At 36.0% G+C, this 16,472-nt stretch overlaps 1 protein-coding gene across 2 annotated transcripts; it reads left to right on the top strand.

Moving 5' to 3' along the window:
* The first annotated feature begins 2,480 nt into the window (after nucleotides 1-2,480).
* Nucleotides 2,481-8,208, top strand: Lrrtm4 (leucine rich repeat transmembrane neuronal 4). Of its 2 annotated transcripts, none has more exons than XM_057771638.1 (2): nucleotides 2,481-2,733; nucleotides 5,047-8,208. In XM_057771638.1, exons 1-2 carry the CDS (start codon nucleotides 2,727-2,729, stop codon nucleotides 6,597-6,599), a joined length of 1,560 nt encoding a protein of 519 aa, XP_057627621.1. In that variant the 5' UTR covers nucleotides 2,481-2,726; the 3' UTR covers nucleotides 6,600-8,208. The 2 variants fall into 2 exon arrangements, with proteins under 2 accessions (XP_057627621.1, XP_057627628.1); XM_057771645.1 differs by lacking the exon at nucleotides 2,481-2,733 and adding an exon at nucleotides 3,068-3,228.
* Nucleotides 8,209-16,472: the final 8,264 nt, after the last annotated feature.

Here is a 16,472-nt window from a genome sequence, read left to right as displayed (position 1 = left end):
TTTATAATTACATAGTTACAGATACAATACAGTTTTAAATTGATACTATACCTCCAAATGTGTATTTTATGCCCAGTCAGTATTTATTTATTTATTTATTTTACTTTTAGCTTTGTGTATTTTTGTGTGGAAATGCACACGAGCATGAGTACCTAAGGAGGCCAGAGGCTCTACATTCCCTGCAACTGGAAAGAGGTGAAAGGCATTTGTAGAGGGGTGGTCTAGATATCAGACCCAGCAAAGAAACTTAACTCTTCTGCAAAAGCAGAAGGTGCTTTAACACTAAACCATCTCCCCAGCCACAGATTTTCATATTTTCAGAAAATTATCAGCTAGTTATCATACAAAAAAATGAGATGTTTCTAATCAGCTGTCAAAGTTGGTTCTGATATTGTAGATTCAAACAAAAGAAAACTTATACATATGTGGATAGATAAACATCATGCCTAACTACATATTCATGAGATGAGGAACTTGAAAATATAGACAAAATATCACAGCAGATGAAATCAAATACACCCTAGTTTCATCTTCCACGGGAAATCTGCTCTGAACATTTTATTTTTCCCCCACACAAATGAAAATATTCCTGGAAATAAACTTACTGCTTCTCATTTTCTTCTAGTACTTGAGTTCTCTTATTTTGCCTGCCCTACTTTATACATAATATCCAGTCAGCCAATCAAAACCTTTTTTAAAATTTTACTGGTAGAGTGCTCATTTTATTTTCTGAATCAACAGTTTTCTCATTAGTCAATATTTTACTACTGAATATATGGGTGGATTTTGTGTCTCCACGTGAGCTACAATAGTTAAAAGAAATTTATGTGTATCACATTCATTGATTGACTTATTTCCTTTTAGTATCCACAATAAGATTGTCTCTTGAGGTATGAATTTGCATTTTAACAGGTATTAAGCCTTAAGCCAAAAGCACACATTTCTGAAATAGAAACTCAGGTATCAGTAATGGGAAGGATATATGTAGAAGACAGATGATCTCTTTTTTGTTCTTGGAGAAATCCTAGTAATTTAACAAGTGTCTGTGACCTTCTGCTCATAAATCTGAGTCAAGTTACATATTAGTCATCTCTTTATTCTATTTTAATATACTATTTTATCAACTAATTTAAAACTGAAGTATTTCTAAAACCATCCATTTGCCAGGATCCAAACCAGTTGTAGATATTTCTGTAAAAATCCCTTTGAAGTATTAAAGCTGCTAAATTTAATGTTCAGTCCTACTTCGCAGTCTTTCTCTGCATTACACTGCATTTGTTTTCTAGATTATTATTAGTCAGCTAATTATGAAATAACTAAAAGTGTGGAGCACAATAACGTAGGTATGGGGCCAGAAATAGCGCAGTGCTTAAGATCAGATACTCTGCTAGGAGAGTACCCAGGTTCCAATCCCAGCACCTACAGGGAGAATTGAGTCCAGTTTCCATGACTCCAGTTTCAGTGGATCTCAAGCCCTCTTCTGGCTTCTGTAGGCACCAAGCACACAAATGATGCACAGATGTACACACAGGGAAAGTACTCATATGCATAAAATGTTTTTTGAAATGGGGGTAATGATGTATTGTTATTGTTTTTAAGCATTCCATACAAGTTTACAAAAGAGTGTACAGGTTTTTTTTTACCCACCTCGAACATTTTACAGTTTCATTGGTCCCAATTCTAGGATCGCCTACAAATTTTAGAGTGCTCCTTTCTTTCAGGATGGATTGCACAGCACAATAGATAATTTACATAAGAAAAAGTTGATCCCCAAAGTGGATGAGTTTTAAAGAAAGTGACTGCAATAAACTTTACAAGCTTTACTTCAGCTCTTGTCTGAAGTTCAGTCTTGGTTACCCAGACACTTGGTAAACAGTAGAGCTGGGAAAACATTAAGGCTAAATATATGAACTTTTACAAATCATAGTATAAATCACTTGATAGATGTACAAAGTTGCACCCAGAATAGATGTTATTGACAAAGGTTGAGAATGAGTGATGAGATAGGCTTAAAAATTTTGCAATTAAGTACTTTTTTAAAAATCAACCATGGTGTGCCCTCTCCTGAGTAGGACAGCTTCCTTATATCGCTGTCTTCAAAAATATATAAATAAAGGCAAACCAACAAAATCGTAAATACAAAGGAAATTACTCATGTCATTGAAAATGAGACAATATCTTCTGTGACACACAGAAAACCATTTCAGGCCACAACAACTTTCAAAACCTACTACTCACAGACATTGGGAGGGAGAAAGACCTAGAAAGCTGCTAACATCTGCTGCAGCTGTGAAACATAAACCCTGACAGCAACATTTTATAATTTAGATTATTGGAGAGAGGGGGGAAAAGTGATCCTGTGCCTTTAATTTCCCTTTCTGAGCAGAGAAGGCTGCACAGCCCTGACAAGCTCACTTGTTCCCGTCTTTAATGTGCAATCTGTTTTCTCCAGCGGAGGGCACTCAGTGTATCACAAACTCGAGCATTAGCACCAACCAGCTCTGAGCACCATCAGTCTCCGGAAAGCCTTCTGAATTAGACAAGGGCTGCCTCTCAGCACAGCTACAAAACACTTTCAACCTGACCAGCTAAATGGATAAACCTAGCCCGCATAGCTTTTAAACTGGGGTCTCACACAGCACAGGCGGCCTGCTTGCTTCAACAGCTGAAAAATCCTGAGGATGAATTGCTTTATCTGGGAATGGCAAAAGCCAGCACAATAAGGAATGCCAGGTATTCTGAGGATTTTCTTTCTTTCTTTCTTTTTCTTTTTACCCCCTTCTCCCGTCCCTCTTTTTTTTTTCTCTCTCTCTCTCTCTCTGTCTCTTTTCACAGAGAAGTTGCTTACCTCCGAGATGGGCTGTAGCTCTTTTCACAGATTGCCAATTTACTGCTAATGTGCCCCTAGTGAATTATACAATGGTCCTCAGAGCCTAGAGGCCCTCCCCCTCCAACCCCCCCACCCGAGCGGCTTCCTCTTTCCTGCCCCTTCATTCCACCCCTGCTGATTTTTTTTAAGTATACGTATATCTATATTATTTTTGCGTGTGTGTCTGCCTGTCCTCTCCGGGGAAGTTTACATGGGGCTACTGGCTCGCATGCGGGCTCAGAATGGTTTGAATGACAGCTGCACTGTGTCATGAAGGTGGTGGTGATTTCTACAGGAGAGAACAAATAAGAAGAAAGCTGAGAGAGGGGGGCAGACGTTTTTTGGATGACAAAGGATGGGTAAGCGAACTTTTGTTGTTTTCGTCTTAGCAAAGCTGATCCTAACCGCTCATCCTCAACCGGGCATTAGCTGCTAAAAGACCAAGAAACAGGCACAAAACAGCACCCTCTACTTTACCAGTTGTCTCACTATAGTTGCTATCATATTTTTAGATCCTTTTCTTTTGGCAGTTTTTTTTTTTAATCCATAAATGCATAACGCGGACTTAAACACACTCTGGAGGGGTAGCTTTAAGACTGTCTCTAGCGTCTGCGTACCCACAGCTTGGGAACGGAGCATGAAATAAATACCGTGTTTGCTTCTGTTTCCAGATAATATGAGCCACGCTTGTGTTCGGGTAGCTGTCAGGACGACTGTTAACACTTGGCTCTGTGTGTGCAGGGGTGGGGTCCCTACTTTATCAGAGGTGGCACCAGAGGCTTGTTTGATCTTAGAAGCTGCATCCTGAATACAGCTTCCAAATTTCCAGTAGTCATTTGCCAGTTTTATTTTTTCAAATGTGACTGGCTTTTTTTTTCCCTCCCTCTTTCTCCTGTCTGGGAGAGCTGGGTTGTATTTTAATGAGTCTGTAGCTGACAAAAAGACATAGTGCAAGATCAAGTTAATTTAAAATAAATAAATAAAAGAAGAGGAAAAAAAGAAAAAGAAAGACAACTCTTCTAAAGAGAGAGAATATTTAGACTAGGATTTGGGGTGACTGTCTCTTGGTTAAAAAGATGACTATTAAAGAAGAAAAGAAATTGCAGCCTGCAGTAGCCCCCTCCCTCTGTCTGTCTCTCTTTTCCCCTTAAGAAATAGTCTACCTACTGCTAAAGGTGGAGAGGAGTCCCCTCACATGCAATGACTTGAAATTGCGGCACAAATGCTAATAGATTGCAACTTTGCAGTCTTTCTGAAGTTAATGGTGGTAGGGGAGAGATGAAAAAAAAAAAAACAGTCAGTGAGAGACTTGAGCAGGTCAGGATGCTGGGGAGGTTGGTAGCTATCTGCCCTGCTTATTTCTCAGATTTGCTAGGACGACTATACGGGGGGAAAACCCCAGCAATATCTCTAATAACATTATTAGTTTCTATTCTGTACATTTGGAATAAGAATTTGACATCTTAGCTAGAGCTTGGGGAGGCTGTGCTACGGGTGATCACGTAACGTAGCTCATGTATCTCTGGGCATGGGGCCAAGGCATGCAATAATGTATGTTTATTAACCTACTGAGGGCACCTCACACTGTTATGAACCATGTTCTGTAGGCTGTCTGTGTATATTCCTACGCCTTTTTTCAGGATTTAGAGATTACAACCCTTGTATGCAGTCAGTATGTAATTTAGGCAGAACAAACTTGGATTACTTTGACAGCATCCTGGATGCTCTTTTGCTAAATCACAGCCTGTTTCTCAACTAGGAAAGATGTACAAGATCCGGGTTTCCTAAGTCGTGGTTCTGACCTTACTGAAAGATACAATATAGTCCCGTGGGTCAATACAGAGACAGTCAAATGTTACTGTTATTCAAATGTCAGCATTCAGGGAAAAGAAATGCCCTGAGCTTTTCAGGGTTCGGATAGAGTCAAACTCTTAAAACTCAGAGAGGTTTTTATAGTTCTACAGTTCTGTGCTGTTAGCAAGACGAAGGAAGTAGGAATGAAATGTAAACAGCAAGAATGGAGTACTAGAGGAAAAGATTTCTAAATGTTGAAATGTGTTCTTAAATGAACTCTTCCATTTCCCCCCCTAGACCGGACACTCCTGATCACGATGCGTCAATGGTGCTGTATTGTTACTCTTTGACAGTGTGCATCTGTGTTCTCTTTGCTATTGTAGGTTTCCGACTAATCACGCAGCTGAAAGGCATGAGTGTGTTTCTGGTGCTATTTCCCACCCTGCTGCTGGTGATGCTGACGGGGGCTCAGAGAGCTTGCCCGAAGAACTGCAGATGTGATGGCAAGATTGTGTACTGTGAGTCTCACGCCTTTGCAGACATCCCCGAGAACATTTCTGGAGGGTCACAAGGTTTATCCTTAAGGTTCAACAGCATTCAGAAACTCAAATCCAATCAGTTTGCCGGCCTTAACCAGCTTATATGGCTTTATCTTGACCATAATTACATTAGCTCAGTGGATGAAGATGCCTTTCAAGGGATCCGCAGACTGAAAGAATTAATTCTAAGCTCCAACAAAATTACCTATCTGCACAATAAAACATTTCACCCAGTCCCCAATCTCCGCAACCTGGATCTCTCCTACAACAAACTTCAGACCTTACAATCTGAGCAGTTTAAAGGCCTCCGGAAACTCATCATTTTGCACTTGCGATCGAATTCCCTAAAGACCGTGCCCATAAGGGTTTTTCAAGACTGCCGGAACCTTGACTTTCTGGATTTGGGTTACAATCGCCTCAGAAGCTTATCCCGAAATGCATTTGCTGGTCTTCTGAAGTTGAAGGAGCTCCATCTGGAGCACAATCAGTTTTCAAAGATCAACTTTGCTCATTTTCCTCGTCTCTTCAACCTGCGATCCATTTACCTGCAGTGGAACCGGATCCGCTCTGTGAGTCAAGGCCTAACATGGACCTGGAGTTCCCTGCACACCTTGGATCTATCAGGGAATGACATCCAAGCGATTGAGCCTGGCACATTTAAATGCCTCCCCAATTTGCAAAAATTGAATTTGGATTCCAACAAGCTCACCAACGTCTCCCAGGAGACCGTGAATGCATGGATATCCTTAATATCCATCACCTTGTCCGGAAACATGTGGGAATGCAGTCGGAGCATCTGTCCTCTGTTCTACTGGCTGAAGAATTTCAAAGGGAATAAAGAAAGTACCATGATCTGTGCAGGGCCTAAGCACATCCAGGGTGAGAAGGTCAGTGATGCTGTGGAGACTTACAACATCTGCTCTGAGGTCCAGGTGGTCAACACAGAAAGATCACACCTGGCACCTCAAACTCCCCAGAAGCCCCCGTTCATCCCCAACCCTACCATCTTCAGACCTGATGCCATCCCAGCGACCCTGGAGTCAGCAAGTCCATCCCCGGGCTTTCAGATTCCAGGTACGGAGAATGAGTACGAGCACGTTTCATTTCACAAAATTATCGCAGGAAGCGTGGCTCTGTTCCTCTCGGTGGCCATGATTCTCCTGGTGATCTATGTGTCTTGGAAAAGGTACCCAGCCAGCATGAAACAACTCCAACAGCACTCGCTTATGAAGAGGCGGCGGAAAAAGGCGAGGGAGTCAGAGAGACAAATGAATTCCCCTTTACAGGAATACTACGTGGACTACAAGCCTACGAACTCTGAGACCATGGATATATCGGTTAATGGATCTGGTCCCTGCACATATACCATCTCTGGCTCCAGGGAGTGTGAGGTATGAACCGTGATCCTCCTAAAACCATTTCTACTGCGGGGAAGGAGAGGTAAATGTTTGAGGCTCTAGAGGTGTGTCTAATCACTAGAAAGATTAACGACCCTCTTGCTTTGGGGTTTGCTCAGTTTGAAAGGTTACTTAATTAAATCGCAACCACCAGGAAACTGACTACTTTAAAAAAAATGGTCGAAACTTGAAAGAAAATCATTCAAGGATGGGATTAAGTTGTAATAAAATACTATGTTAAAACACCTGTTTTTTTTTTCTATCTTCCTTTTTCTTTTTCTAAAACAGTTTGTATAAAGGGGTTGGACTTAGAAAAATGAATTCTCACAAGCAAAACCATTCTGAAATTTATGTCTGGTTCTTGGTGATTGACTTTTGTAATGGGGTGAAGATGAAAGGGCCAGCTTAATTTAAAAATCAAAGTCAGCTAACCAAAATTATAGGTGGTAGTAAAGATTTAAACCAAAGAGCATTTGACCCAAGGTTTGACTTTTTTTTATTTTTTTATTTATTTTATTTTATTTTTTTTAGCTGTTAACTTTTAGCTGAATTAAAGCATGCAACCAGGAAGTCACAGCCATGACACACGTGTTTTGTTCATTATTATACCAGCCTAGAGAATATCCAAGGCCTACTGTAGAATTGTATAGAATTGTATGAGTCTCCTAAGGATACTTTCTGTCTACTGTCATTGATTTCCCTTTGTTTTTAATTACTGGGACAGGGATCCCTTTCCAAAGCTTCCTTACAGGCTGGCTACTTGTGTTTTACTAGAAGAGAACTGGATTTCCATACTTTGCCTGCTCCTTTGGTAACTAACAGAAGGCCAACTTCTAGTGGATGACTTGGCAATAATACAACGAGAGTTATAACAGAGAGTACTTGTCACCTTTGCTGTCATCCTCAAAAAAAATGACATGGATTCTTATCAATCTGACTCAAAACTAAGGGATGCAAATATTTATGAATAAAACGTTTAATTTTTGCTAGAGTCTTCCTCTTTTGCGTTAAATCCTCAAAGGGGTGTCTGGATTTCATGTTGGATTCTTTCCATTGATATGAGAATAGGTTTTGTCTAGTTTCCAAGTATTTAATTTAAGAGATCACTTACCAGAACACTTTACGTAAATAGAACAGTGGTCTCCCACTTCCATTTTGTGACTGAATTATATTGGATGTATGCTGTTCTCTCCTTGGTAAAATCATACTACATAACCTCCAACTACCAGTTTTTGTTGCCAGAATACTTTAGCTATTAGAAGTTTGTTCTGGCAATTGACTCTTATAGTATCTGGTATTATCTAATTTTCAAAAGTGAGTTGTAATGAGTGTTTAAAGATGGTGCTCTTTCTAATGCTACTTATATCAGTTAGGAAACATAATTTGTTCTTTGGTAACATATACCAAGTTTTCCACAGACCTAAATACGGACATTAATGAGTGTTTTCAGATGCTGCGGTGAATTTAAAATAATCTCAAACTTAGTACAGTTTGGATTCTTTGAACTGTTCTTTGCTGAGTTTGTTTTCTCTTTATCTCTCTCTTTTTTTGTTTGTGTACCATTGAAAATAAAAGAAAACATAATCCCAAATAATAAATCCCCCAAAGAAACCTGTATAAGCAATTGCCCTTAAAACTTAAAGCAAATAAAAGCTTTCTATGAAAGTCTAACAAGACTTGATGTTTTTCTTGCAAGCCCACATTGGTACATAAAAGGTGAATATACAGAATGTAATTTTATCTTATTTTATTTTGGGTATTCCTTATATCTGTGATTCTCTGAAAGGTTGGTACAAAGAAAGTTAATTTATTCATTTATTTCCTCGATTAGAATGGTGATTCAAGATTCATCAAGAAGAAGGAAAGAGTTTCAAAGAAGTGTTAGAAAACAGGTGTCCTAAAAGCTTTCTAGCGATATTAAATTACAGATAATTTCCTTCAAACATTCTAGACATTTGCATGATGTGAAATGAAAGGTCTTTTATCTGATAAAAATGTAGTTAAAGATACAGAATAGCATATTAGTTGAACAGAGAACTATATAGCTATGAAACGAAACTGGCAGAATTGATTGTTGAAGGATTGATGAACAAGTAGCTTATAAAATGTTGTCATGATACTGTTGAGTCAAGTAGCAGCTACTGGGGGGGATCAAACTCTCTTTGTCCTGGAACATTAGCTATATATGTCTCACAAAATTGCTTTCATTGGGCCAAGGCAAAAAAAAAAATGGGAAAGTTAAACTTTAAAAATCAAAAATCATCACTTTATTGAGAAACTTACATATATACCAATGAGGCAGTCATCACTCCTACTTTGGATAATATATTCAGATATTAGAAAAATAGATTTTTTTATTAGGAAAATAAAGTTCTGAGAATGAATAAGAGAGGTCCTCAGCATCTCTGTCACAAAACATTCTGCTGTTGAGAGAATGTCCTTTAAAGAAAGGTTCTCTATGAAACACAGCCAGAATATGAGTCATCTTTTTTTCCCAAATTGATATTTTAAAAGTTACTGTATTCTGTCTTTAGGCTGACATTGTTTACAAAAATCATAATATCAGCAGTGTAGATTCTAAACAACTATTTGTATATTTATGACTTTTGTGACTTTTTAAAACAATAAAAACTTAATAAGAAATTCTACCAAATAAAGCAATAAGTGTTCCATTAGAACACAAATTTCTAAGACAATGCCTTGAATAAGAAGTTATTCAGTGGAAGATTCTCTCAGTCAAATTGTGATGAATTAGTTGTCATGAATCAAACATACTTGAAATACCCACTTTATATGGTTAGTAGTAATATGAAACTGTTATGCTCTTTCACTAGAATAGGAACCATGAACAGCCACTCAGAAAACATCATCTTCAAATTCTGTACTTTTCCCTGTGTGTTTTGAACAAATTCATATGCAAATATCAGACCAATAAATTGGGAGATAATAGGCAGTAAAATTTCCTACATATTTACATGTATATAAGAGGAATTCAGGAGATAGTTGTGAGTGATTAAGATTATTAAGGAAATAAGAATGAGAAACATACACATATCTGTCACCATCCTGTTTCAATCAGTGTGCTTGGTTGAGTAGTCCTCTAATTTGCCTATCCTTGAAAGTACTAAACAAAATGACTTCAAAGCTAATGGGTTTTACCTAAAACTTAGGAAGTTGTTATTAAAACCAGAGGCAACTGCGATTCATTTTCCAAAACAGTTTGTGAAATCTTGTGCAATTTCTTCTCATTAATCATATCACAGGAATGATGACTGCTTATGCATCATCCTGTATACCATTTCACCCCTAGGTATTGTAAAGAATAAACCTTCCAATACCTGGTTCTTCTAAGAGTTGTTTTCTCAATCGATAGAAATAAAGACATTTACAAAATTAGCCTCGGTGAACAAAGGAATAGAGAAGTAATTTCTAGTTTGATTTTCACGTTTTAAAGCAGTGCCATGGTTGAAACATGAAAGGCAATAAAAAAGTCCTCAAAGATCTTCATCCAAAGTGCTTAAAATGTCAAGTCCTAAAAGTTTATCTTGAAGCACCCATCCCATAATGCTAGCAGTGCCATCATTAAGAAAAATGTCAGTATGGATGACAACTTAGCTGTATGCTTTCCACATTTTTGTTATTTCAATTAAATACTTTGAATTAAGTGTATAATGTAGACAGTTTATTCTTATCTTTCACGGCTGTGCAGTAAGGTGGTATAAACTGCAACAAACAATTTGTACAGACGTAATTGAAGCGCAAACTGTTGACTTAAGAAGTAATGTTATTTTCTTTTGGCACTTTAGAAGTTGGCAATTTGTGGGTAGCTAAATCAATTTACAAGAACTGTAAGTTTCTAATATATATTGAAAGAGGCTTTTGGGGTGACCTGGGCCAGTGTCATTGTCTCATGAGCCACTTACTTAAATAGTGATAGAATATACCACTCTTATTTTGATGAATTAAAGTATGTCAGGATGAAATGTTATAAGTGAAGCTTTATCTTGTACAGTCATATACAGAAGATGCGTATATGTGTGCATATGTGTGTTTTATATAAGAACTTGTACATCAGTGTATTCATACGTCTGTTTATAGATATATACACATTTACACAAGGCAGAAGTGGTATAGGAAAAAATGGGGAAATATATTTTGCAATAGAGTTAATGTGACTGTTTTCAATATTAGTGAAAATAATATGCTGTTATAAATGTTAAAGTTTGATAGACATATAGTTCTCAAGGTAATCACATAATCTGTTTTTATAAAAGCATTTAATATAGTCAAATGTAAATCTTTATGACATATTGACATTTTATTGTGATAAGGGATTAGTTATTCCTTTTTTTCTGACCTATCCTTCATATTGTATTCTACTAGCATAAGATTTCCCAAGTCAAGGCAATCTTCAATCCAGTAAATTTTACAAAATCTCTGCAGTCATGTGCAGAATTAATTCCAGAAAGATGAGACATACAGGAGAACCAAGCTATTTTTATTCCTTTTTCTATGAGAAAAGGAATGAGGGCTCATTGAATCATTAAAAATCAGCTGGTCAGGTGAGTGGCCATACAATCACCCCTATTTGGGAGAATATATATATTGACATGATAAGCATCCAAACATGCAGGCTTGTGCTTGTATCTTACATTCTGCCAAGTAACTACTTATTTCGAAAGCACTTAAAAGTATGAATGCCTTTTTAAAATATTGATTGTCTGACTTGATCTAATTAAAATCTCTTTGTGAATGGTATTTTCATTAGAATTTGAAACTGGTACTTGTGAAAAGTGACAGCTGCCAACAAGAACTGATATGACAAATTCAGGCAATACTTTTTAAATGGACTAAAATGCTTTAGTTCTTTTCTAGAATTTGCTGGAAACAGCATCTGAAGACATGGCTTGAAGCATGGGTTGTACTCTGAGAATCCAAGCTGTGGAGTCTAAAGACTTAAGAATATATAGATTTTATTCAATACAATAACTTGCATAACTCCGTTTTGTTCACGCTGATGCTTTCTGTGATAGATAGAGCGCATCATCTCTATCTCAAATTTGCCTTCATAGACAACAACATTGTGCTTTAGAAATTGTTTGGCAATATCAGCATTAGTGACTCATCTGACTGCTCATGTCTCCAGAGTTCTGTGAATCAATAAATCAAGGGGAGTGTGGCACCTCATGTGTTACCAAGCTTTGGGGATTATGAAACGCTAGTATATCTTTTGGTTAGGGAAACATGTGAAGTAATGTTGAATACCTTTTAAAAATTAAAATTGCTTTTTGCAGTACTAGAAGAGCAATAACTCATCCAGTCAGTTTAATAAAATCTCAATATGCTTTAAAGGGAGAGAAATTATGGGGCTATTTTTCTCATTCTTTTCATAAGCCATTGAAATATTAAGTAGGGGTTGAGGAAGGTTGATAAAAAAATCACACCATTTTCTATGGTATCAAAATCATTGGTTTTCAAACAATTACTTGCTACATATTAGCAAATTGATCCTAAAAACCCTGATAAAAAGTTTAAAATAATGTTTCGTACCAAGAAATAAAGTCTAAATAAATTCAATAGTTAAGAGATTACTCTTTTTAAGAAAGAGGCTCGATTGTATCATATATATTAGAATGTTTATTTTTGACAGTTTATTACATTTACTATTTTACATTTACACACACATATATTATATTGCATATGTGTGCATGGAATGATACACAGGTAGAGTTTAGATAATGATTTTCAGGAGTTGGTACTCAGCTTCCACCATGTGGGATCAAGAAGTCAGACCAGGCCTTCAAACTTGGTATAAGTGGTTTTACCCTCTGAACCATCTCATTGGCTCTGTTGCAATATTTATCAACATAAAATTTAGAAGTGAAGTAACAATAAAGCTGATAAATCTTTTTAAAAGTTTTGGAAATAGTGTAAATTTAAAAAACATTTAGAGATATATTATCCAAAAACTATAAAGAAACATGGCTAAAGGAAAAACATTGAATACAAATCCCAAATAATGAAATTTTCAACACTTAATAGAGTAATTTTGTTTCATAGCATTATTTTATACATGGAAATATTTTAGTGTGATATAAATAAAATTCCTCAAAATAATCAACAAAATAATTCTGAAATACTCCAATAATCCATATATTCATAAGTATTTATACTGTTTTATGTTTGTTGCTGAAACACTATATGCATACATTTGTATATATTAGAATAATACAGACTTTTCTATTAAATATATATATAACAAATTCTTTACTAACTTACTGAGTTTATGTGATTTGTCTTCACAGTATTACTTGAAAATATTAAATATTCTAAGTAAGAGTACTACCTTCCTTTGTTCTTTTGCTTGTTCCTCTGTGTCCTATATTAGACTGAAATTTGAATAACATTCGCTACTACCTCATAAGCAGCTGTCTTTTGCTTTGACTCAGATATTTTCATTCTCCCTTTACCATATGTCAGGGCAAATGGCAAAGGTATAATCATTAACCCTAGATATAAAGACCATCTTATTAATTCTTTGTTTTTTAAATGAAAATTGTCCTGTCCCTATAATCATATGAAGACAGAAAGTAACAATAGCTTTAAAACTACTACATAAATTTATAATGCTCACTTCTACATAATATTCTAATGTTTGTGGTCTTCAAATCTCACTGGATTTAAGAATGGACAAATGTTTTTATTCAAACCACGTGAATGTCAATTAATTGCTTAAGGGAGCTATTTCTTTAGATTACCAGTGAAATGTATATTTCATAATAGAAGTATAGTTATATGCTATTTTATTAGGGGGATTTTGAACTTGAAAGCTTAACTATGACAATATTACTTTTGTAATAGCAACAATTACCATTATTTGAGAAGGCAACTGCTACTAAGTCATTTTTACTGTTTACTTTTACCTTAAAGGATAAACAATTTTGTTTACTTTTGTTTACTTGCTTACTTTTTTAATTGAGAAGTCAATAGATGAATCAAATTGAAATAGAACAAAAAACAGAATATAAATTTTAAAACTTATTTTCTCATTCCTTTATACTTTTTGAAATCAGCATTGCAGCAACATGTTTGAGGTGTTGAAAACTATTAAAAAATGATTTATTGCTTTCTTACTTATTTAACAAATATATTAAATGCACTCATGTTAACCTAAACCTCTCAAATTTTCATCTTATCATATCCTAAATTTCATATGATGATGTTACTAATAAATAGTTTGATCTTTGCAGTTTTGGCACCAACAATTAACAACAATTTACAAAAGACATAAGCAAAATGAAATAGAACTTAATAATTCTTTCATCTTCTCTTTTGTTGTCATAATGGAAGAAAAATTGACATTTCTTTCTGTGTTTTTAGGTCTGTAGAAGTAAGAGCAAAGAGGTCAGCCATGGACAGTTTTAGGTTGATGGCTACTCACTACACGAACCAGTCTTGCACTGGTCCAGTAGTTAGATCAAAGGGTGAAAAGAGGTCACAGATTTGAAACTGACTCCCTTTGCTTTTCCAAGATTGGACAAGTAAATATGTAACTGACCTTTCCATGATATAATTTTTCTATCTATTGAACTGGGATAATAACTTTCCAAGTAACAGGCTGACATGATTAATGAGGTACTGTTTGAAAACTCTGCACTCCTTCACTGTAAATATAAATGATTATTAAGTGGAAGCCTTGCCGTCTACTGAAAAATGCAATATCCAATCTTGATGCATTATTTTCCTTGTTATTATTAGTTATAATGATACCAATAATGCACATGATATGGAAACAACTATTCTGCTTATGTTTCTTCTGATTTGAATAACAAACCTGATCATTCTGGCCCCTGTCTGAGCTGTAATTTAGTTTGGCTACAGGTACAGTAATATTTATTAATACCTTAAGATTTTTAAAATATTCCATTGGCTGAGACTTTATTCACCTTGCTAAGAAAGCAGTGCTTATAATTCTTTTATTGGTAGTATCCCTAAAAAAGGAATGTATAAGAAATAGGACTCATAAATCCTCATTTGACTCATCAACTATTGCCGTTGTTCATTTTCTTAAAAACTGAAAGTCCTTCTAACTCCCCCAAATGTTCATATCACCAAAATGTGAGTTTTCAGCAAAGTATAGTGGATAGCTTATGGCTTAAAACTTACAAGTTTCAAGAAGATGTGATACTTCTGTAGGGTATGTTTAAGTAATGTCAGCAAGGTTTCAGTTGACTTGACCTCTAACCCCTTCCCTTACATGGACATGTAAGAATTTACTGAAGTGTCCACATAACGTATAAGAAGTCAGAAGTAATGTGCTAAGAACTGTTTCCTAAAGAAAATCCGGATCATGGTGTCAATATGACAGTATATGTGAACACAAACTAGGATGGTCATTGTGAGAAAGGAATTTGACACTGTAAGGCATTCCTTAATTAAGCAGTTCTTTGGTGATGGAGTCACTGATATCTGGAACATGGCTATCTATGTTATCTATATACCCCATACCCATCTCTATAAATGATATATATGTATGTCACATTTCTTACTTGTTGTGGATATTCATATTTATTGACTATAATCCAAACTCTTTTATAAAAATATGCTTTACCTCATTCTTATTTTTGTCCCCATAAATCTGATGTATGTGAAGAAAACAGCATTTTTAGCTTTTCCCAAATATGAAGGACCAGTAGTCAGGATCATTAACAAATACAAACTAAGCAGAGACAAACAAAAATAACTTTATGGACTTAGAAAGAAGCTCCATTGGCAGAGTGTTTAACCTAGCATGCATAAAGCTCTGGATTCAATCATCCCCAACAATAGGCAGGTTTAGTGAAGTACACAGAGGTGGAGGTAGGGAATGAGGAGTTCAAAGTTATCTGTAGCTATTTATGAATTTGAGGTCAGTCTGAGAACGTAAGTTTCTGGTTAGGAAATAAGAAACAAAGGAAGAATGGAATAAAGAAATTAAGGAGAGGTGGATGAAGGGAGGCAGAATAAGAGGGAGAGAGGGATAATAAGAAAAATCATGTATATTAACTTCAGTAGATTTAATAAGTGCCTAAGTGTCTTGCTGTAATGTGAACAGACTGAAACACCCCAATATGTGGGATTCCTCATGATCTTTTAATCTGGTGTTCTGTAACTAGGGTCATAACCATGGAATGTGATGAGAGATCCATTGTTAGATGGGCATGAGCTCCTGAAACCTCACTTTGAAGGTCATACTGATCCTGTATCCTAGATTTCCAGGAATTACCATCAGAGACAATGCCCAAAAGTCGCCAACAGTCTGGTAATTTATCATTTCTCAACACAGTCTACTTGATAAGTTCTGGCAGATTCCTTCACAAAAGTCTTGCGAAGAAACAGACAGTTAAATAATATGAAATTTGGGGAGGGTAGTAGAATTCTTCCTCATGTGGCTCTGATGTTGGTTCTTGTGGGTTTTAGTTCAGTAAACTGTCTCAGACCAAAGAAATGATTGTCCAAATATATTTCTCCTTAAGAAGTTTTAGTTTGCTTTCAGGAAACTTATTCTATCACTCTCTGCTTATACAAATTACTTAGCAGGTTCCCTACGTTATTCTTCCCTAGGGATTCTGTGACTCTCTATCTGGCCTCCCATTTGTCAGGATTTCTGAGTCCTTTGTTTTCCTATCATTACGTTACCTTTGCCACATGTCTATGGTGATAAAATGATGGGTCCAGGACAGTGCCTCTCATGATGCCTTTGATCTTATTGTATGCACAGGTAACAGTTAGATAATAGCTGTTTCTTTTCTTTTTCTTTAATTGAAATCACCCATATTTAATTTTCCATACAATTTTATAACCCAATACAAAAGGGGAAAGAAGGTAACAAAA

The sequence above is a fragment of the Chionomys nivalis genome, chromosome 1 (genome assembly GCF_950005125.1).
Source record: "Chionomys nivalis chromosome 1, mChiNiv1.1, whole genome shotgun sequence".
Lineage (NCBI taxonomy): Eukaryota > Metazoa > Chordata > Mammalia > Rodentia > Cricetidae > Chionomys > Chionomys nivalis.
This window is presented reverse-complemented; position numbering and strand designations above follow the sequence as displayed.